The sequence below is a fragment of the Daktulosphaira vitifoliae genome, unplaced genomic scaffold, assembly GCF_025091365.1.
Source record: "Daktulosphaira vitifoliae isolate Bord-2020 unplaced genomic scaffold, ASM2509136v1 Scaffold_4, whole genome shotgun sequence".
Lineage (NCBI taxonomy): Eukaryota > Metazoa > Arthropoda > Insecta > Hemiptera > Phylloxeridae > Daktulosphaira > Daktulosphaira vitifoliae.
In genome coordinates, this window is record NW_026099575.1 from 11,325,762 (window position 1) to 11,351,250 (window position 25,489).

A 25,489-nucleotide genomic window follows, 5' to 3' on the forward strand; every position below is an offset into this window, starting at 1 on the left:
TCATAAATTAATTTGTCTATTTGATCTAAAGATGTGTTGTTTATTTATTGTACATAATTGAATGCATTTAATTGTATGAATTAACTTTCATCTATGAACTACAACTTTTAGAATATTTGTATTGATAGCAAATTTAAATAAATGAATAATTTGAAATAAATGATTATTAAGATATTAATAATGTTTTATTTACTTTTTCTAATGCATATCCAGTTGCACCAATTTTATCACAAATATTATTAAACGATAAAAGGTCATATGTCAAAAACATTGACTTTTAGAAAAAAAAAAAAAATAGCCGATGTTTTTACACTGGTCATGTGCACATTTTCCTTATTCTAATGTGTTTTTTAGGACAACTAATTTTAAAACTAACATTATTTTTGTTTCACAATTTTTTTAGTTTTTACTAGAATATTAAAAAAATTTGTTAAAATTAAATTATATACCTGAAAATATTTTAAATAATACAAAAATCCATAAAAGCTTTGATGCATTCATAATTTAATATTCTAAGGCTCGTACAATTTTCTTAAATTATAAAGTTTTGAAGGTTTTAATAAGTAAATTTCATTGAAATTTTCTCATACATTGTTGATTTCTGGTATATTTCAAGAGAAAGGTGCTCCAGACCCCATGGTACTTTGATAGCACTTAGTAATCTTAGAATGTCGATGATAATATACCTATTTTTGAGAGTTGACGTCTCGTTTAATTTTCAGTTTAAAATTTAAATAATTTTTTTTTACCTTTATTTTTGTAATAATTTTATAAAAATATGGGAAAAAATTATTTTTTTTGCTTGTACCAATTACAGTTACCCTATAAAAATTTTTTGAATTCAACACTGTTCTTATAACTGCCAAAAGTACAACCTAATAAACTATAATGAAAAATAAAAAACAAAGTTTATCACAAAATATAAGAAAGAATTATCCAAAATTATAGATAATTTTAAACTTCTTATTCGAAAACACTACTATGAGTTTATAATACTGTAAGTGTTGAAAAAAAGTTGATATTAATTGGTAATTTTTTGTTGTACATTTTAACAAAAAATATCCATTGACTGATTTTTATGTTGTTTTTTTTAATTCATTTATATAAAAAATTATTTATACTTGTTTCAAATTATTAATGAGATACAATAAAGCATTTTTAGTTTTAATCAAATTTTTATAATTAATCAAATTTAAAACAAGATTAATATTTTGTTTATCATTATTGAGAAAGTAAAGACTTTGAAATAAAATAATTGATACATTTTTTACTGCCGCCAATTAATCAAACTTCAATTTAATAATATTTTTATTAAGTTTTTTAATATCAATTGATAAAAATCAATAAAAATATGTATTGACATCATTTTCACCATGTAAAGAAAATGTATAAATTATTTATCTATAAGTTCATTTATTCATCAGTTATTTACATAAATATAAAAAATGCATATTCTATAATTATCATATGCCCCGCAAAGCAACTTTTTTTTCAAATGCTTAGTAAATTTATACTTTACCTTTTATGACCTATGAACAATGAGTATTATTAACAGGTGTGCATATAATCAATTAAGTTACAACAAGTAAAACGTTATTAGTCGATTAAGGTACGTCAATATTAAAAGTGATTATTTTGTAAATAATCAATCGTGGTCATAATTGGTATAAAATTTCATTTGATTTATTCACTTAATTTTTTTAAGTACATCATATTTCAGGTTCTAACACAAGTGGGTAATTTACATTTAACAAAATATTATTAGTTCATTTTTTCCGATGTAGTATTTGACAAGTTTGCTTGCCAAGTACAGTTTTAAAATTTATTACAATATACAAGATGATTGATTTATTGTTGACCAATACATTTTACTAAAATAATAATAACATTGGAGATTTTTTTATGTTGGTGTTATATATTTCTTGATTTTTAAGTGGTTAAATATTATATAGTTCTATTCTTTATCCTTAACAAGGGAACTAACATATTATTTTGAAATTGTACCATATGTATTTTAGTGAATTAAATATTATAAAATTATTTAACTAAAAAAATCGATTGACCGATAACAACTTTTTAATCATCATTTCGAAAGTAGTTAACATTTTTAATTAGACTTTTTAAATGACGAAGTGCGGGTTTTATTATATTTATTATTACATGTTTCTCTATCGCGATACACCTTTTACCGAAGTATAAGAATAGTCATAATTTCTAAACTACTGTTTCAAATTTTTTTAGTTGGATTATTTTCTAACATTTAAGTTAATAAAATATGTATGTTACCATTAAAAAATAATATCGGTATCCTTATAAGGGATAGATATTAAAAATATTTAATCACTTATAAATCGAGACATACATACTATTTAACAAAACAAAAAAAAATTTTTTCAAAATACTTATTATTTTAGAGAAACCTAGAGGTCAGCCAAAAATTAATTACTCTGTATATAAACACAATACGCAAACATATATAACTTATATTATATTGTTAAAAATATTTTAAAACTTTGAATATTTCTAATAAAAAATGGTTTAGATTAGTTTTAGATTTAATTAATTTTCCATAAGTTATTATATACGATGTAATGAAAAAAATCACTGGTCGACATCAACTTTTTAATTATTATTTCATAAGTTATTAACACTTTTATACTTGACACGAGGAGTTTTTAGTAACAAAAATAGCATCACCACTAGTCATAATTTTAAATTATTAATAAATTCCCTTCTCTTTTAAGGGATGAATAAAAAAAAACACTTAATTATGGACAAATCAAGGATTATATTTAACTGAAAAGTACAAATAAATATTTATCAAATTTATTTTTATTTTACGAGTAACTGAGTGGTTTGTGATACACATATTATCGTGTATAATAATTATATAATTTCAATTAAATTCTTTAAATTGGTAGGTATATATTGACTGTTACATTTTATCTAAATTAATCATTTTGATAAAATTCTGTATTTTTTATCGTATACATTTTTTTAATGTTATCTAAATTGTTGTTTTATATAAAAATTCGATTTAAATTAATAAAGTACCTACAATTGGAAGAGTCAAAGTAACATTTGAAAAAAATGCGATAAGGGCAAAACTATAAAGTAAAATAATCATTCAATATAAATTGGTATCAATTATATTTATATAATATATTTATTATACTATATATTATATATACAGGGTGTTCAGTAAGTCAGGAAACGGGTTTATATAATACCCGTTTCCTGACTTACTGAACACCCTGTATGTATTACCAAATCCAATCCCAAAGCATTAGAATTATAACAGTACAATAATATAAAACCTATAATGATTATTATTTTTTATTTCAAGCTTTGACTTGAAATAAATCTTGACTGAATCAAGTATGACTTCTATTAAAGAAGAAGTTGTGATATCCGGTGTCGGAGGAATGTTTCCTGAAGCAGATAATTTAGAAGAATTTAAATCTTTGTTGTTTAATAAAACTAATTGTGTAACTATTGATTCTAGACGATGGCGTCCTGGTAATAATTTTATTAATTGTTGAAAAATGTTGAATATTAACTATTATGTGTACTTAAAGGAATTTTAAATCTTCCACTCGCTAGTGCAAAATTAAAAAATGTAGAAGTTTTCGACGGACTATTTTTTAAATCACATCCGAAACTTTCGGAAGTAACTGATCCAGTGTTAAGAATTACATGGGAAAGAACTGTCGAAGCTATTATTGATGCTGGAATTAACCCACATGATTTGAGTGGCACATCTACAGGAGTATTTATGGGAAGTTTTATGAGTGAAACTGAAAAAAATGTAGTAGCTCATTCAAAATCTTCGGGTCTATTCATGTTAGGAGTTGGAAAAACTATGCAATCTAATAGGATTTCATATAGTTTGAATTTATCGGGTAAATTTAAAATCAAATTAATAAAATACTAATTATTGCGTAATTTCAAAATATTTTATTAATATTTAATTAAGAATATTTTATAAATATTTTTTTCATTGAATATTTAATTTTTCTTTAGTTGACTGCGTCTTTACTAATTTTTCTAAAAAATAAAAATTGTAGGTCCAAGTTATTCTTCTATGAATGGATGGTCTACGGGAGCTGATTCTTTAGTTGTAGCTAAAAATTTAATTGAAAACGGTTACATAAATGCAGCTATTGTTGGAACTACAAATTTAACTCTGGAACCTGGTATATCACTACAATTTAAAGGGCTAAACTATCTTACGAATTCTGATCAAACAAAATCTTTTAGCGCTAATGGTAAAATAAATTACTTTTATGAAACTTAATAATAATAAGTTCACTTTTTCTTTCAATATTATTTATAAATATGGTTCGGGACTTAATGCATTTATAACATTTATTTAAATCAGCTCGAGTCCATAAATGATAAATAAATATACATGTTTATTTTTCTTAATCAATGTATATTATGAATTAAGTAATGAGGGAGACACATGGGGATAACTCTTCACTAATACAAAAAATATTCTTGCGATACCATATACTGAATGATTTTTTTTATGATAAACCACTCAATTGCTAACAAATTGAAAATACTTTTGAAAAATATATATATTTTTTTGTATCCATTAGTTAAATATTGTTTTTTAGTTAGCTATGTAATAATTTTTAAGTTCATCCTTTATGCCTTACAAGGCTGAAACTTAGATTTTTCAAATGGAAACACATATTTTAAATTTAATAATTGTTTGACATTTTATTTTAATAATAAATAGTATTTGAATTTTTAACATAAATTTATTCGTTTAATATACAGAGTGGCCCACCACTCACTGACAACTTAAATAACTTTTGATCCAGTTAATATTTTTAGTTGATTTTTTTTTTAAATACTAGTTATACGTTAGGTCTATAGCTATATCTCAATAATTAATTTTTTTACATTTTATTANTTTTTTTTTAAATAATAGTTATACGTTAGGTCTATAGCTATATCTCAATAATTAATTTTTTTACATTTTATTAAAAATATTAATTATTTTTAATTTTAAATAAAATGTAAAAAAAAATCTAAGATAGCTATTTTGTAGCTATCTTTTCAATATACTTTTGAATGAGAGTGATAAGTAATAATTGCCTTATCTAATTTCTTATCATGGTATTTATGCCAAGTTTGTAATGTATACACACTATCATCATATGTATACACAGTAATCATGAAAAGATAGCGTTTTCTTCTGTCCTTTTCTCAATACGTATTTCAATGTTTAATACCGTAAAATAATACATGAAAATTCAAATTTTCACAAACTTCAAAACGCTACAGAATATTTACTACTGAATATTAATAAGATATTTTTTTACTAAAATTTTTCTTAAATTCTTCTCTACAAAATAGCTATCTTAGATTTTTTTTTTACATTTTATTTAAAATTTAAAAATAATTAATATTTTTAATAAAATGTAAAAAAATTAATTATTGAGATATAGCTTTAGACCTAATGTATAACTATTATTAAAAAAAAAAAAAAAACAACTAAAAATATTAACTGGATCAAAAGTTATTTAAGTTGTCAGTGATTATTGTTCACCCTGTATATATACAATTTTAAAGTTTTGAATTGATGAATTAATATGCATATATAATACATAGGGGATTACAAATACAGGCAACTAATCGCTTTTTCATGGAATCACTATTCACAGATTCGTAGTATTTATTGTCAATTATGACTTTTTCCACAGATGGACTAAAACAGATATGCTTGAAGTATGGTAGTAAGGCATATTGCTGTGAATTAGCATTTATATATATACTAACCGCTGATACAGAAAGCACATCTGTCGATAATAATTCAAAAATAATATTTAAGTAATGATTATAAAAAAAAAATATTTTTAAATTATTTTTCTTCTGTTAGTAATTTAGTGGTTTATGATAAAAATCATCAAAAAGAAATCATAATTGCGTTTTAATAACAAAAACGATAGGACAGTGGGGTCGCGGCACAGTATGGACGTGGCATAGTTGGTACATGTATAGATGATATCTATGGGACAAGTAACTGTTTAATTAATAGATTAGAAATTTTTTTCAATTTTTGAGGGTAATATCTTCAAGTAATTGTAATAATTTGACGTTACGTTGAAAAAAGTAGGTCAAATCAGAGTAAAGAAAATAAATGATAGTCACAAAAAATACCTTCTCAGCTTTACATCAAAGCTAAAAGCTAAAATATAATAAAATAATTTTAATATGAATAAGAAATTTCTTCTCACGAGGGCTGACTACAGTGATGGGATCCTTTATCTTTATTGAAGTTATTGAATCTAAATGAGATAAAAATCAAAGGAGTTGAAAATTTATTCAAACTTAAAAAGAATTAAGAAAAAAATGCAAACAATTTCTTTGCCATACGCGGTTAGGAATTTTGTACTCCAAGCGCGTAAGACATAGGTGATATCGATTTGGCAATCGTATGTCGCTTCCGTTGTCTGAAAAAAATGACAATTTTAGCTAATTCAAATTTCAAAGTTAATTTTCTCGACTTAAAAGAAGCAAAAAAATTTAAATAAGTTTAACTTTATATGCTATATTAATTTGATTTATATAATATTTATAAAAATCAGTGTACTCCCCTTGTCAGGTATTTTAAAATAAAATGTAATACAAAACTCAGAATTTTAACACAAAAATAGCATATTTTTGAATAACGGTAGTCATTTTCACCATGAAGACAAATCCAGAGGTCAAATTTTATTTTTCAAATTAAAGTATATTATATAAGCTTTAATTTAAGGTATATATATAAATGTCAGTCTTTCAGGAATATTTTCAAAAGTTAAGTTGGAAAAGTTAATTTTTTGTGAAAAAGTTACAATTTTGAAACCTTTTCCTGTGGGCAGGTTAAGGGTCAAATATTCGTAAAAATATATCAAATAATCGGTAAATACCTAATGTATCTACAAAAAAAAAATATGTTGATATCGATTTTATTATTTTTAAAAACGTTATGGCAATTTTAAGTAAAAATAAATGAAAAAATGTCGAAAATTGTTTAATTTGTAATTTTTTGGGGGATTTCCCCCATTTACGGGAAAGAGGAAATTTTTTTTAATTTTTGATTCGTTTGTTAATGTTAATTATAATTATAGAGAAAACAATCTATATTCTTTTTAATTTTTAATGTAAAATTTTATATGAAATATCAATATTTTTATTAATTTCAGCTGATGGATATAATAGATCAGAATCAAGCGTAGTATTATTTTTGCAAAAAGCCTCTGAAGCAAAACGTTCATACGGTACAATTGTCAGTGTTAAATCATATCATTCAGGAGATCATAGAAATATGGTATTTGACCATTCAAAAGATACTTTAAAATCAGTATTATTAGATACATACCAAGAAGCAAATATTGATCCAACAAGTATTGAGTATTTAGAGGCACATGGGTCTGGAATAAAGGTTTATTATTATTATTATTTTAATTAAACAAATTATAAATGAATAACACTACGGAAAAAGAAAATAAGTCATTAATTTTTCTTTTGTTTTGGCATGTAATAATTATTATTTAAACATTAATATAGTATTAGAGGAATTATGTAAGTTTCGTATGAGGTTTATCTAATGTCAAAATTGCTAGATACGTTGGTATGAACTTTTTATATTAGGAGATTTAACTACATTAGCCTACTTATAACTTAATTTATCTTCTTATTCAATAATATTTTGAGTATTAACTTAAAATATATTTAAGAATAATTCCAAAATCATAAAAAGATTTGGTAAAAGTTTCTATAAAAATGGGACAGACATAGAATTATTAACGGAACTTTCATTGACATTTTTAGAATCAAAACTGAAAAATGTATTTCATATAATCATCAGAAAATAATTGTAAAGTTTAATATATTTTAGGAACAAGACAGTTTAGAATTACAAGTTATAGAGGAAGTCTTTTGCAGTAGTCAGCGAAAAAAACCTTTATTAATAGGATCAGTGAAAAGTAACGTTGGCCACACAGAGGAATGTGGATTATTTACATCCATCGCTAAAGCTATCATATCTTTTGAAAGTGGTTACATACCACCAAATATTAATTATTTTGAGCCACGTACAGATATTACAGGAATTAAAACTGGACAAATGCAGGTTAAACTTTGTATAGCTAATTGTTTCAGTAAAACATTATATTCAACTAAGAACATTTTTAATAAATTGCATCTTTTATATAGGTGGTAACCGACATAACACCTTTATCTGGAGATGTAATTGGTGTGACTAGTTTTGGATTTACAAATAATTTTTCTCACGTTATACTAAAAAAAAATGATAAAGTAAAAGTATCAAATACTAAAAATGATATTCCCAAATTAATAGTACTATCAGGAAGAACCGAAGAAAATGTTAATGAAGGGTTAAAAATGGTAAACTAAAATAATTTTTTAATTATAATATTAGAAAACCTGTACTTTTATTTGAGTCATATCCTATGTGCTAAATGATTTATAAAAAAAAAACATTCGTACTACATTTAAAGTTAACGTAAGATAAAAATTGTTCTGATTTTAAGTCTAAGTAATTTAATGTTATGCAAACTTTATGTGCATGGCAAACACATCTCCTAATGCAAAATGTAACCACATTACGTGAAAAAATATTTGAATGAATTTGTTGTTTACAAAAATTAGAAGAAAAAATCAATTCTTAATATATCTATTATATTATTTAAATAATTAATAATAAATATGAAAACGAATTTTTTATTGTCAGATAACTATTATTTAATATAGGTAAATTATTGTTTTTAGATTTTGGAACATGGTGATAACGATGAATACGTTGCATTAACTCATGATATTTTTACAAAAAATATTAATAGTCACTTTTATAGAAATTATACTATCCACCCATTACCACTTACTTTCAAAATGGAACCTTGTCAGGTAAAAAAATAATACACTATACTGAATTAAATATAAATTTAATAATATAAATTTTATTTGATATAGTTATTGTTGTATATAATTGATAGGCATATTTTTATATTTTAGAGTGTAACATTACAAAAGCGTCCGGTATGGTATATATTTTCTGGCATGGGTTCACAATGGCCTGGAATGGGAACAGATTTATTAAAAATACCAATTTTCGCTGAAACAATTAAAAAATGTGATATAGTTTTACGGAAAAAAAAAATTGACATCTTTAAAATTCTGACAGATCTCGACACTACAATTTTTGATAACATACTTCATTCTTTTGTTGGAATTACAGCAATACAGGTATTCTTACTAAATATTTATCGTAAGAAACGATATTTTAATAAAATTAATTATAGCTTGGCCTAGTCGATGTATTGTATGCATTAGAAATCGAACCAGATGGTATAGTTGGACATTCAATGGGAGAAGTGGCTTGCGCATATGCTGATGGATGTTTTACGATTGAAGAAGCAATATTAGCTTCTTATTATCGCGGTTCATCATCTAATGAACTGGATTTGATACCCGGCATGATGGCTGCAATAGGTTATATTGATTATTATTATAAAAAGGGTGAACATTGTATAAACTTCATAGATTCGTAGGTCTCGGCTATGCTCAAATGAAAGACATAGTACCGGAAGATATTGACATTGCATGTCATAATAGTTCATCAAGTTGTACTATATCCGGACCCGTTGAAAGTGTGGAAAAATTTGTGGCAAAATTAAAATCAGAAGGAATATTTGCTAAAGCTGTCAATGTATCTAATATTGCATACCATAGTCGATACATAAAACCTGTTGCTGTACTTATCGAGAGTCATCTCAAAGAAGTATGGAAAACAATTATTATTTCTTGCAATAAATAAGCACGTGTAACATTAAATTATAATAGATCATTAAAAATCCAAAACTGAGATCATCCAAGTGGATTAGTAGTTCAGTTCCAGAATCAGAATGGGATTCTGATTTGGCTCGATATTCGTCAGCAGAATATCATGCAAATAATAACTCTAGCAGTGTCTTATTCGAAGAGGCTACTCGATATATTCCTAAAGATGCCATCGCAATTGAAATAGCTCCACACGGTTTACTTCAAGCGATTTTAAAACGCTCTTTCCCTGAAACAGTCACCAATATACCAATGACTAAAAATTCACCTGGTCAGTCTATTCCTTTTTTTTTAAATGCTCTAGGAAAGTAAGTTATTATTATTTTTTTTAATAAAAAACAGCTACACTCAACAATAGTATTATCTGATAATATATAACAATACTAATTACAATTTTTTTATATGTCTTTTAAAGAATGTATGTCTGTGGGTTAAATCCAATGGTACAAGCAATTTATCCTCCAATTGATTATCCAGTCAGCCGTGGAACTCCATTTTTAAATAAATTACCACTATGGGATCATACAGTTACTTGGTCGTTAACCAAGTTTAAATTTAAGGTAAATGTTGTTATTCAGTTTGTTATAAGCAAATTGCTAATTCAATATTTTAGTAATAATAATTAAATATAAGAATATTTTTTTTTATTTAGTCAAGAGAAGATTATAAAACTTTATCTTTATATGAAAACGAAATTTTGTTTGATCATAAAATTAATGGTTACCATGTTGTTCCTCCATCATTTATATTGGTAATCTTTCCTTATATAGTAATATTTAAATGATTTTTTAAAATTTATTAAGTTATTATAATGTTTTATAGCATGTTATTTGGCAAAAATATATTATAATATATGAGGATCATAAAAATGACCCAATTATTTTTCAAAATATACACGTCTTTCATGACATTAAAATTTATTACAGTAGTAAGTGAAAGAATCAATATTACCTTAGAGCTATTATTGCTAATACATCCAATAAGTTTATATAGATAATATGTATCATAAATAAAATTATATTAAAATATATCTTTTTATAGGTTCATCGCAGTTATATTATTTAATTCAAGAATCTGGAAAATTTGAAGTTACACTAGACGATAAAATTATTCTAGATGGTGAGATAAAACATGTTAGACAAGATTACTCACAATTTGTTTGTGACGATACTAGCCATTTACACTCTGAGAATACAAATACAAATTTCTATTTAACAAGAGAAGAATTATATAACGCACTAGAAAATAAAGGCTATCAATTGGGGAAAAATTTTAAAACAATAGACCAAGTGAAATTTTTTGATCAAAATATTATTGCAAATATACAATGGAATAAAAATTGGTTTTATTTTTTGGACGCTTTATTAAAAATTCCATTATTAGAAGATTTGAGTTCTAATCAAATTGATACATTAAGCTCTATTCATCAAATATGTATTGACCCAACATTTCTTGACAATCTTAATGAGAAATGTATGCAAAATGTCCAAAATATATTTCTCTTGTATTCACTTTTTATTTTATATTTTAAGGTGTTCAAGTTAACTATAATACCACAACAAAAGAAATAATTTGCAAAGGAACCAAAATAAGTGGTATAGAAAAAAAAAAATTAGAAATATCTAAGAAAAATTCTTTAATTACATTAAAATTAGAAACAAAAATATTCAATAAAAATATTAGTTGCAATACAAAAGTAATTTTAAATTATAGCTTAAAAATATGTAAGGAATATCAATAAGTTTTGTTTATTTTTTTTCAATGAAGGACGTAAATAATTTCATTGACCATTGTACGGAAATTGTGACTGATATTACCAAGTATACACAAAACAATTATAGACACAAAGTAACAGTGTTACTCCAACAAAACTATAATGATCCCTACATACAATCGTGTACTAAAACTTTAAAAAATAAACTTGATTCGAAAATATCTATTGAGGTGAATTAATAATATTTCTTCTGATACTTAGCCAAATAAACAATACTAAATATAATTATTTAGACTTCTTTGTTGAATTGGGAATATTTTATAAATGATTCAAAGATTGACAGTGTAGGAAGTTACATTATGATATGTCATATAAGCTATGTGCAAGAAATATTAAAAGTTTTAGGTAATAAGGTGAACAGTTATGTTATTATAACTTCACAAGATAAAATAAGTGATAACTTCAACGGTTGGAAAATAATTTCTCAACAGAAATTCGAACAACATTACCTAACCTTGGTAAAAAAAGTAAGTGACTTTAAATGCTAAGTGCAGTTAGCTATGTAAATTTCAGTTAATAATATCTTAGTAATTATCAAATATTAATTATTTTATATATTCATATTTATTTACTCACAAAATCCAATATTTGAATTAATTCTTTTAGTTATGACATTAAATATTTTATTTTAAAATCCCACTTTTTAATCTAGTTATAATTTAATTTAATACATTTATTCATATAAACAGCTAAAGAATTTTGTATAAATATTACAAAATATTAAGTATTAACAAACTATTTTTTTTTTGCATTCGGTTGAATTTTATTTTAGTTTCGATGCGAAGCTGAGAAGGTATTAATTTTACCATGATGTGTTTTTTTTTTTTTTTATGTCTGTTGCCACTTTTTCTCAGCTCTCACTGGACCGATTTCTTTCAACAATACGTCAAAAGATCACAAATCATATCTAGTTGAAGACATTGCCCTTAAAAATTGAAAAATTTTCCCTCGTTCTCTCAAATGGGGGATATATTCAAAAAATTTACAAAATTAAAAATCGGTAAATTTTGTCATTTTTTCACTTTTTTTTCTTAAAACTTCCATAACTTTTTTAAAAATTGACGAATCAACATAATTTTTTTTTATACTGACACGTTAGATATTTTTCTTTTATTTGATATCATTTTTTTGAAATTCTAACACTTAACCTGCTTATTGTGGGGGATTTAAAATAGCAACTTTTTTACAAAAACTAACTTTTTCAACTTAATTTTTGAAAATGTTCCGGAAATACTGCGTCCTTTAAACATATATCAAATTAAAGCTTATTTTATGTACTATAAAATGAAAAAAAAAAAAATTGTCACGACACCTTATCTCCTATTTGCAAATGGCTGTCGAAATTAAAAAAATAATGTAATGTTTGCATTAAAAATCACCTTTTATCGGGATGTTTTTTGTACTTAAAACTGCCATAACTTTTTCAAATATTAACAAATAAAAATAATATTTTTTTATATTGAAACCTTAGATAATTTCCCTTTCATTTGATATCATTTTTTTTGAAAATCTAACACTTATTCTGTTCACAGGGGGGATTTAAAATAGCAACTTTTTTACAAAAACTAATTTTTTCAACTTAACCTTTAAAAATGTACCGGAAATACTGCGTCCTTTAAACATATGTCAAATTAAAGTTAATGTCATGTACAATAACATTAAAAAACAAAATTTATCCCGACGACCTATCTTCTATGCACAAGTAGCTACCGTATTCAAAAATATGCTATTTTTGTATTAAAATTTGGGTTTTGTATTTTATTTTATTTTAAAATATCTTATTAGGAGAATACACAGACTTTCATGAATATTATATAATTTAATTAACATAGAATAAAATTCATAAGACATAAGAAATTAAAGTTATTAAATTTTTTTACTTTTTTAAAGTCCAAAAAGTAATTTTTAAATTTGAGTTAACTTAAATAGCCAATTTTATCATGTAAAATCAAAGAACTACTAATTAGGATATAATCAAAGAAATAAGAGTTGATGTTGCTTTTGAAATAATCCACCAATTGCTCTAAATGAAACACTATCTACAGATTTGCATCGAGCGTTTCTTATGATAGTGATTTTAATCACTGTCAAATAACATCTATACTTGTCCCATCTATGCCTTGTCTACACTGTGCCTCGACCCCACTGTGCTACCGTTATTTTTTTTTTTACATTTTATTAAAAATATTAATTATTTTTAAATTTTAAATAAAATGTAAAAAAAAAATCTAAGATAGTTATTTTGTAGAGTAGAATTTAAGAAAANAAAAAAAAATCTAAGATAGCTATTTTGTAGAGTAGAATTTAAGAAAAATTTTAGTAAAAAAATATCTTAATAATATTCAGTAGTAAATATTCTGTAGCGTTTTGAAGTTTGTGAAAATTTGAATTTTCATGTATTATTTTACGATATTAAACATTGAAATACGTATTGAGAAAAGGACAGAAGAAAACGCTATCTTTTCATGTTTACTATAATTTGGAGGTATGTAACTTTTTCCATGAAAATGGCTTATACTTTTGAATGAGAAAGATAAGTAATAATTGCCTTATCTAATTTCTTATCATGGTATTAATGCCAAGTTTGTAATGTATACACATTATCATCATATGTATACACAGTAATCATGAAAAGATAGCGTTTTCTTCTGTCCTTTTCTCAATACGTATTTCAATGTTTAATACCGTAAAATAATACATGAAAATTCAAATTTTTACAAACTTCAAAACGCTACAGAATATTTACTACTGAATATTAATAAGATATTTTTTTACTAAAATTTTTCTTAAATTCTACTCTACAAAATAGCTATCTTAGATTTTTTTTTTACATTTTATTTAAAATTTAAAAATAATTAATATTTTTAATAAAATGTAAAAAAATTAATTATTGAGATATAGCAATAGACCTAACGTATAACTATTATTAAAAAAAAAAATCATCTAAAAATATTAACTGGATCAAAAGTTATTTAAGTTGTCAGTGAGTGGTGGGCCACTCTGTATAGGAACCTAATACTATAGTGTCCCCTCATGAGAAGAAATTTATATTCATGTTAATATTATTTTCTTATGTGGTTCTTTTTGTGGCTATGATTTATTTTGCTAACCCTCACTAGACCTATTATTTCAACGATACGTCAAATGATTACAATTCGTATTTAGTTTAAGTTATTACTCTTAAAAATCGAAAAAATATTCCTTATTAAAATAGAAAGTAGCTTAACCAGCTTTTACCATACAAACAATTAAAATCATTAATTTCTAATATTCTTAAAGTATTCGTTGCCGAATTAGATTTGATATGATAAAAGTATTCAACTACAAAAGTAAATAATTTTAATTAGTAATTTATTAATTGTTTAACTCTATTGTGTGTGCTATATCAGTCTATAATATTCCAAATTTTTTTATAATATGTTGCTATATAAATCATAAATTAAAAAAAAAAATGATTTTTAGTTTCACCTGAATTTAATGATGGATTTTTACAATTATAATCAAATTTTATATACGCTCAATTGAGTAAATCCTTTTAATAACTATTTTTTTATTGGTTTTTTTAGATATATAATCATTAAAATTAATTAAATTCTGAATATTTCCATTGTTGAATCTTTTTAAACGCCAAAAGTTAATTAGAAATGATTACTATGATTTTTATTTAAAGTGATCTATTACGATAAAAATGTAAAAAAATCGAACTTTTCTGATAAATGTACTGTAAATAGTAATTATAAAATTTCCTAATTGCATATTCTTAACAATTTCATTTTTTCTATTTAATAATGTCAATTTCAAACTTGCAAGTTGAGCTATATGTTATAGTAATAAATTCATTTTTTTTTATTAAAACTTTCACTCTAAAGGACAATACAAAGTAGGTTCAAAATTATTACTTTTAACATATTTAAAATCAATATCAATAATAATTTGAAAACAATTAATTTTAAAAATTATATAATTTATAATTAAAAGAATTACTAATCTGGGTATACNTTGAAAAATATACTATTTTTGTATGATAATTATGGGTTTTGTATTTTATTTTAATAGAAGTTGATGTTGCTTTTGCAATTATCCATCAATTTTTTAAAATTAAACACTATCTACAGATTTGCATCGAAGCGTTTCTTATGATAGTGATTTTAATCACTGTCAGATTAAATCTATACTGGACCCAATTATGCAACGTCTCCACTATGCCGCGACCCCACTGTGCTGGGTTTTTTATATAATACATGTATAATATTGTTTTATATAATCTAACAAGAGCATTGCTTTAGATTATACATGGAGAGGGGGATTTCGAACATAATTCCCCAAATTGTTTTACAATTAAAAAATGTTTGAATAATTATGAAATAATAATGCTAACATTTTTTTAATAATAAAAATAATTTATACAGAACTTACAAATTGATCAAAACAGTACTTTTATAAAAATCAATTTTGAAAATTCAAATTTAAGAATATGGAATTCAATTTCACAATGTCAAAAAGAAAACGAAAGAGTATACTTAGTTTCATACAGTGAACCTCTAGAAGGCATCTATAAATATATAACAAAAATGTTCAAATTCTTAAAAACTGATAAAATAAGGTTAGTAAACTAAAATGAAGAAATTTTTGAGAAAATAATTCTTAATATTTATTGAGTATCTGTAATAATTTTATTTTAAGATTTATCTTTATTCTTGATTCAAAAGCTCCAGAGCTACTTACTGATAAAAAGTTTTATGAGGAGCAACTCAGCAAAGATTTAATCACTAATATTTATAAACATGGTAGTTGGGGGATTTATAAAAATTTTTTTTTTGAAGATATAAAGGTAGAGACAAATAATTCGACACAAGTTATACCCATACAATGTCCATTAATAAAGTAAGTATTTTAGTATTGATCACTTTTTGGAAATATCAATAAATAATTGTAAATATTTTATAAAGGAATAATGAATTTGAAATAAAATATTTCGGAATAAATCATAAAAATATTATTATTGAAGAACACTTAGTGGTAATAAATGTATATATATATTTATAAATGATGTTGTGAACCATGATTTTTGAGATCGAACCATATTTTCAATTTTTAATTCGAACCTAAACCAAGCCAAACAATTCAAATGTTTTAATTGACTTGAACTTAATTTTGATCATTCACAGATAAACTGTACAGTAAATTTTATACAATATTTCATTACAATAATTTGATTTTTGAACTAATTTAAAAGGAAAAATTCAGTTCTGTTTAAAAATCGATCAGTTCGGACATCACTAATTTTTAAGTATACTTCCTTAACTAAACACAAAAATGTTTACACATAAAAACAAATTTATTTAAGAATGAGATGGGGCCACTGGATTACTCTGGTGTAAATTTTAATGGTGAAGCATTCATGGGTATTCTTTCTTATAACCAAAAATCAAATGATTCAAACTACGAACAAATTTTGAAGTGGCCTATTCCAATATCATGGTCATTAGAAGATGCAGTTACTGTTCCTTTAGCATATTCAATGGTGCGTCTTAACTTTTAATGTGTATAACTAGAACTTTACATACGTTATTATTAAAAATTTGATTAATTATTAACGATTATTTTATTCTGTTATAAAATATATCTAAAGAGTTTTATTCAATAAATTACAGGCATACTATGTTCTAAAAGTACTTGGTCGGCTGAAAAGATTAAGTTCTGTACTAATTACATCCGGTATTCACCCAATTGGACAAGCAGCCATAAATATTTGTTTGGCGGAAGGATGTAACGTTTATGTTGTCATTGAAAATAAACACCAAGCCGACTTTATTTCGCATAATTTTTCTTCAGTAATTTATTCTATTATTATGTATAAAGTTAAGTTTTTTTAATTTATATATTTTTCAAGTTACCAAATTCACACATAATCACAAATGAAGGTAACGCAGTTAACATTAAAATGATGCATTTTACTGACTATCTAGGAGTTTCGCATATTTTAAATTTTCTCGAGGGAGAATTTTTATTTAATACTATGCAAATAGTTGCAAAACATGGTTTCATTTTCCACTTTTCTCAGACTGATATGATGAAATATGAAAAACTAGGTATTTAATAGTGTATTTCATTTAATATAAAATTACGTCTATATCATAATGTTTTTATTTATAGGATCACGAATATTTATACATAACGTATCATTTTATGCAATATCATCATATAGATTATTTGAAGAATCTGAAAAAAATAAACAAATTATCCATGATGCTATTTTAAATGGATTAAAACAAGGCTTTATAAAACCATTAAAAGGGAAATTTTTCTCTTCGTCGTTATACAATAACGAATTATTTAATAATTTAAAGTAGTAAAATTATTTTTATAATTTTTAAATTTTTATTTTAATATATTACTCTATTGTTAGAAATGCATCTTTAAATACTGGCCGAGTAATAATTCCCTTGGATCACTCTATTTCAAAGTCAGGATATGTGAAGTCTACCGCAGAAGGAATTTATCAATGTAATCCAGATCTATCTTATGTTATCTTAGGTATTATTTTATTATATTATAGAGAATATATCCTTTAAAAATAACTAAAAGTGAATAATTTTAATAATAAATTAAAATTAATTTATTATAATTAACATTTATGTGGCATACATCAATATGATTCTTATTCATCATCAACTATTATAAATAAATGCATAATGATTTTATTAGAAAAATCAGGTCACTTCAAATTTTTTTTATATTTTTTTTTATGGTATTAAGTTTTAAAAGCCCCAATCACATCAACGTATAGTTGTATGTTATACTAAATATCATTAATTTTATTGGTATATTATAATTTATTAGTATATATTTAAAAATTAAATTTTATTCTTCATTTAAATAAAAAATGCATTAAATTAAATATATTTCTAGAAACCTAACTTAGTCAATTGAAATCTCGAAAGTTTTCCAAATGTTTTTAAAATAATTTTAAACTCGAATTACCCATAAATGAAATTTTGCGTTAATTGGGCATAAAATATACTTTTACTTTAGAAATCCTATACTATATGAGTTCTTCTATAAACTTGAACTCGATTTTGGTGTTTCTCAATATTATATTTTCGTTCTATTTGTTATATTAGGAAATAGAGATGAATGGTTAAACATAGTCGAATGGTTGGTTGAACGAGGAGCAAGAAAGATAACAATAATAGTGAATAAATGTTCATTGAATGTAATTGGATGTAGAAAGTAATTAAAATAGTAACTCTAAGTAAATAAATAATTCACATTTTCAAAATGATTGTATTGTAAAGGTTAAATAAACTCTTATCAAAAAATACATCTATAAAAATTGAATTAGATACATCAATGAAATCAAAAGAAGATATCCTTAAATGGTTTGATCATTATACAGAATCAGGTTATCTTGGTGGATTATTCATTAGTGATCAAGTATTAATATATTAATTATATATACAAAGGGTGATTGATTTATCATTACACGCTAAATTTCTCCTAATATAATACTAATTTTGAGAATTTTTTTATTGATTTTGATGTTTATTTTTTAATTTATAAGTTTTTAAATAATTTTTAGATCTATCCCTTATACCTTATAAGAGTATCAACTTAATTTTTTTAATGGGAATATTTTTATTTTAATTTAACTAGTCTACATAATAAAAAATACTCCAACTATAGAAATGAGGAAATATTAACAACTTTTTAACTAGTATTTTGAATGTCATTAACATTTTAATATATAGACTGGGAACAATGAGCATACTATGTTATTTTTATTATTATGCATTTCTCTACTACAAAACTCCTTCTATCGAAGTATTATTAGTCATAATTTCTAAACTATTGCTTCAAAATCGTGTCAAGTGGAAGTTTAGGTTAAGGGTGGCTGACCCCAAGTAATTGGGATTAAGGCGATGAAGAAGAAGAAGAAAACTGCTTCAAAAGTTTTTATTAACCTGCTATTTTTTAGTTGGATAATTTTCTTATATGTAAGCTAATAAAATATAATTTTTGCATTAAAAAAAAAAAATTAGTATCCTTATAAAGTATAACATTCAAAATACTCAAAATTATTATTAGTTTAGGACAATTTCAGTGGTGAATGATAATTAAATTATATACTTCATATACTTAATGAAACACTTTTTTCAGTCTGATCAGAATAAACTAAGTAAATTCAGTTATGCATTTGAAAAATTGAGCAAAAAAATACCAACTTCTCTTTTCATATGTATTTTATGTAAAAGTGAACAGATTTGTGATAACCTTAAATCGAAAGGGTTTAATGCTTTGAATATTACTTGGGACGCATCTAACAACAAAAAGATATCTGCAAAAACTATTTTATTAGCTTTGGATTCGTTGCTTTATAAGTCCATAGAAATGACTTCTTCCACATTTCAATTTTCCGAAGAGAACTATGAAAAAATGGAATGTAAATATACCTAATGAATCTAATAAACAATTAATTATATTATTATGATAATAAATACTATAATTTATAATAATATATTATTAAAAATAATTGTTTAATAAAACAATGTATATATGTACAATAAGTAAAGCGCGGAGTTATATGCATTTATAAATTTTGTTAAGTTATTCTGAATACATTCAGATATATATGTATATATACATATATACGTACTTGAATCAGTATACATTTTTATTAATTAACTTGAAAACTTAGTAATGTTTTTAACTGAGGTTATAGTTTGAGAATTTATCCCCTTTAAAACAAACAATTTTTTTACTCTATTATATAATCCTAAGACAAAGTTTTTATTAACTTGGGATCCTTCAATGTGTTTAAACATAATTTAGAAATGCATATAATTCCGCGCTCTATTAATAAGGTTTAGTTGAGCTTAACTTTTTGCTCTCAAATGACTAACTGAGAGTTTAACGATACGTCAAAAGATCTCAAATCGTATCTAGTCGAAGACATTACTCTCAAAAATTGAAAAAATTTCCCTCGTTCCCCGTAAATAGGGTAAATCTCCAAACAAATTACAATTTTAAAAATCACTAATTTTCGACAGTTTTAAATTTTTTTTTGCTTAAAACTGCTATAACATTTTTAAAAATTGACGAATCATAACATTTTTTTTATGATAAATACTATTTATATACTTCTTTCATATGATATACTTTTTTTTTTATACAGAGTTATAGATTAATTATGCCTCACAAATTATCTCTGAAAATATAAGAATTATCTTTTTATTTTCTTTATGAAATATTATGTTTCTATTTTAGGCTGCTTGAGTAAAATTACATTTTTATGAACATCCCTTATGATTTAAACAGTAACTTCCAATTTTCAATTAGTAATCCTATATTTTTATATATACAGATTAGATATAGTTTAAAATTTTTATTTTTATTTTATTGAATTTTCAGAGAGCTATGATTCATTAATGTTTAGGGATGTGAGTATTACTCACGTTGATTTATAAAAGACGTGTAAATTTTACGTCAGGGTACAATACACCGATAGTTCTTATCTGTACACTAAATATTAATGTTACTGTATTTACCCGACTACTGTTTTATTTGTTAAATCTTCTAAACTTTAAATAGTGAAATCTCGTTTAGAATTTATTAAAATTGATTTTTTTTTTTTTTGAGAAATCAATTTTTTATGCTAAACAAGATTATTAATAAAAAAAAAAACTTGATTTGAGGGTTAAGGGATGAAAATGGAAACATTATTTTTCTTATCAAGTAGCTCAAAAATGATCTATAAAATATATATTTATAAAATATATATATAAAATATATAAATAAAATAATTACATAAATGATAACACTAATATTTTTAAAGAAAATTTACGAAGCATAGTTAGTTAATTACCCTGTATTGTCACTGAACTGCATCGAACTAAAAACATTGACTTAAACCCAAAACTGATACAAAATATTTCAAACCCGAGCTCTTTTGAAAAAAAATGTTTGATTTAAAAAAATTTTCAAAAAAGTTAGATAGCATCTCAGGTTCTTATTGTATCGTACATGTGAACAGTTAGTCACATTACTTGCAACAACAATAAAAAAATCTAACGATATTTTGAACATTCTATAGAGGTATATTGCATAAATATATTTATCATTCTATGAGTTAGTGTATACTGTACAAATCTCTCTTAAATCTATTAAGTTTGCATTATTGTACTATAAAAAAAATCTTTGATAAACAGGGTCTGTAAATGATACATACATCGATGAACTACCTGAATCATCTCATGATTTGCTTAAAATATTTAACAAAGTAAAAGATGAAGCCGGTTTTGTGGAAATTCAGACTAGGAGCCCAAGATATTCATACGTGAAACAAGTTGTTCCGGTATTTGTATTTCCTGGTTTTAAATCAAATAATATTTCAGAATTTTATAAAAATCTTATGTATCCTGCTTTTGAGGCTTATCTTCCAAATAGTATTATTTCTATTGATAACCTTGCATTAACTTACGTCAAGGTAATTGTAAAATAAAATTACTCTACAATCATTTCCATTAAGTTACTATTTTTTTAAATTCTTATCTATAGAAACTGAAGGAAATATCAAACTCTAATACAGTTTCATTAGTTGGCGAATCATGGGGTGGAATAATTGTTTTAAAAATAGCTCAAATACTGGAAGCCGAAGGAACATTGGTTTTTGTGTCTTTATTAAATGGAGATTTAGATAGTATTCTCAAATGGGCTAGATATATAGTTACTAATTCTTTCATAAAAGCAAAATTGGAAAAAAAATATTTGTTACCATTACAAACAGTAAGATATTATTGATATTAAAGCTATAGAATGAATTAGTTTTATTATAGTATTTTTTTTCTTAATGGGTCGAATACTTTAAATCAAAGCAGAAAATCTCTGTATTCTATGCCTTAATTATAAATTTATTAATTTAATGTGATTATGACTCCCAATCAGAAATTAGAAATAGGTAGATTCAGTATTGCGCCATTATTAGCATACGACTGGCAGTCGTAGAACTGTAGTACTGATATACTCTGTATAACCATAACCACGCCAATACTCTGCTAGAATTGGTGTTATAATGGATACCAAGTACTGATCATCAATATTGGATGAGTAACAAGACGTCAGCTAGTACTACTCAAATATGACTAGCCAATGGTCAGCTACCAAAACTAGTGTTGTACTTAATTTGTTACAACATTGGTACTTATCAAAAATTTCTGCTTTGTATGATAAATCAACAGTAATATTTCATTCATACTTATTTAGGAAAAGTTAGAAAGTTATATCTCCGAGTTTCCATGTTAACCAAAAAATGAAAAATAAAAAATATAAACATGTATATGAAACTAAACAATTCCAAAATTAATTTCCTTAAAATAATTATTATTGTTCCCCAAATCACTCCTATCTGGTTTAATTTTAATGAGGGTCTAATATATTTATTTGGTTTGGCGATTTAAGCTGCAAATATTTAAACAGTGTATTTACTTATTTTAATTAATTTAGTAATTAAATATAAGTTATTTTAATTGTAGGTTAAAATTAGGATAAGTATTTTCGTACGAGAATATCATAATAATGTAATGGCTTTGATAATGGCTATTAATTTACTATTTTATTATTGTTAACATTATTTATGTAATATGTTAATTCAATTTATTAAATTTTGTTAAATTATGATATAATTATTTTTTACAAAATCACGTTTTTTAAATAAATCCAGAATTTTGATTTAATTTCTTTGTATTTTTAATTATTATAATTTTTAAAATAATATTTATAGTAGTGATATAGTAGGAATACAAAAGGTCGACTAAAATCTTATTAACCGAAATGTGTAAATGACTTTTATTTTTATAAAGTTCAATTTGTTATTTTTTTATAACTATAAATATTTTTTAAATTGTCATAATTCATATTTATGGGCGTGCCTCTTGTCTAAAAAATTTAATTTCATCAAATTCCTTGACAAAAAATTAATAAATATATTGGTAGAAAATAAGTTTATCTTTCTTTTCAGGTAATAATCAATATTTAATTCCTATTAAAATATTTATTATTATGAATTTTCCTTAAAGAGGCGCCATTTAATCACTCTCCCCAACATAATAGAGTACTTAAGTTTTATATTTTTAACAAATATTAAATTGATAAAATAATTTCACTGAATACTTATAAATAATAAAAACTCTATATAAACAATATTTAGAACTTCAAAAACTGATAAAAATTTTGTTTGAAAACTCTGTATATACAATGTTCAGTAAGTAAGGAAACATGTAAATTGTTCCAAACAATAAGAACAATAGAAACCCGTTTCCTTACTTACTGAACATTCTTCATGTGTATTTTATTTATAAAACTTCTATTTAAAATTAAGTGCATTATTTATTATATTAAGAGATTTTATTTTTTTATAAAAAATTGTTAAGTTTAATATTTTTAAAAAACTTAACAATAAATTATGGATTATTTAGACTGTGAAAAATTCTTCGATATGCGTAATATACTAAGATTTTTTTTGTTATTTACAGTCTGGTCTAAATATTAAGTCTGATGCTCATAATGTATTGAAAAAACACTGTAATGATTCTTTGAATATAGAATTTTCAAGAGATTCTAATATTATGGATGCCTTTGTTGGTATTTTTTCGTTGCTCCAAGCTTTAATAGATACCAAACCATTACCAAATAAATTGCATACTAAAGTTTTAGTATTTACTTTTAACGAACATTATGACTATTCTTCATCAATCTTGTTCAAAGTATGTTAGCAAAATATATTAGAGAAAATAAGTTTTAAATAATTTCTAATTAATTTATTATTTTCAGTACTGTAAATCCTTGCCAGTGGTATATATTGAAAATATCACAGATTCGAATAACAAGCAAACTAAAAATGAAATTTATGAAAATATCAATAATAATATGGCATATTTAAAAAAAGGAGAAAATAATATGACTATAAAAGAAAAATATTATAACCATTATTTCGAATTATTTTCAATTTTAATGGATTAAACAAATAGAGTATTTTTAACTCATTCGTAAACTATTTATTAAGGTACACAGATAAAAAAACGCAAAATTAATTTTTTTAAAGTTCAGATGTAAATTTTTTACTTTAAAATAATCAGATTTCCTTTTTCAACAAATTTTAAGCAGTTTTGTACTTATTAATCTTATTACAATTATTATTTAATCTTAAGATTGTTAAAAAATAATATCATTCCTTTAAGAAATATTATTATTTTGTTAAAAATTTGTCTTAAAGAAATCAATAAATTTTATTGGAAACAAAAAATATGTTTTTCATAAAAATTTTAATTGAAAATAACACGTATTTGAATCTTCAAGGCCATATTAAATTTACAGTAATTACTATCAAAATATATGTGAAATAAATAGAAAAATTTCAATATTTTGGTGCTATAAAATGAATGAACAAATAATTTAAACCTCAAATGGTTACATGGTAATGCACATAACATACAAATTTGTATGTGAGAGGCTGTCATAAAATATCTTGACTAATTTTATCACATAGTACTTCATAATTTGAAAATTAAAACCTATTATCTTTTACTTATTATTTCACACAACAAATAGTTAACTTTTTATTCATTAAATTCATTCATTTTATTCTACATATTTATACAAATTAATTTCCTTATACCATCTAGGTTTTAAAACACGAGTCTTTATTTTAGTTTTGAGCTGTATTTGATCGACCATATGTAAACAATATTCGTAGGTTTTTCCTTTCAATATTAAGATTCGATACTAAATTTCATTTTTATAATATGCACTTAATCAAGTTTTATACTTATAAATCATAAAAATTGTAATCAGGTCGTGATT

General features: G+C 23.8%; 1 protein-coding gene across 4 annotated transcripts; it reads left to right on the forward strand.

The window, feature by feature from the left end:
- The first annotated feature begins 1,507 nt into the window (after positions 1 to 1,507).
- On the forward strand, positions 1,508 to 24,834 carry LOC126905920 (fatty acid synthase-like). Of its 4 annotated transcripts, none has more exons than XM_050686062.1 (34): positions 1,508 to 1,609; positions 3,347 to 3,519; positions 3,579 to 3,902; positions 4,068 to 4,268; positions 7,203 to 7,441; positions 7,898 to 8,131; positions 8,215 to 8,406; positions 8,791 to 8,925; positions 9,034 to 9,264; positions 9,321 to 9,510; positions 9,570 to 9,799; positions 9,862 to 10,166; positions 10,274 to 10,418; positions 10,511 to 10,609; positions 10,681 to 10,786; positions 10,900 to 11,331; positions 11,391 to 11,554; positions 11,626 to 11,802; positions 11,866 to 12,099; positions 16,042 to 16,235; positions 16,316 to 16,516; positions 16,582 to 16,651; positions 16,980 to 17,156; positions 17,287 to 17,466; positions 17,526 to 17,724; positions 17,789 to 17,981; positions 18,042 to 18,169; positions 18,757 to 18,865; positions 18,931 to 19,069; positions 19,793 to 20,075; positions 21,841 to 22,118; positions 22,190 to 22,417; positions 24,163 to 24,393; positions 24,461 to 24,834. In XM_050686062.1, the coding sequence occupies exons 2-34, from the start codon at positions 3,381 to 3,383 to the stop codon at positions 24,647 to 24,649; spliced, it is 6,576 nt and encodes a 2,191-aa protein (XP_050542019.1). In that variant the 5' UTR covers positions 1,508 to 1,609; positions 3,347 to 3,380; the 3' UTR covers positions 24,650 to 24,834. The 4 variants fall into 4 exon arrangements, with proteins under 4 accessions (XP_050542019.1, XP_050542018.1, XP_050542017.1 ...); XM_050686061.1 differs by having other exon boundaries at positions 1,582 to 1,736; XM_050686060.1 differs by having other exon boundaries at positions 1,582 to 1,732.
- The last annotated feature ends 655 nt before the right edge of the window (positions 24,835 to 25,489 follow it).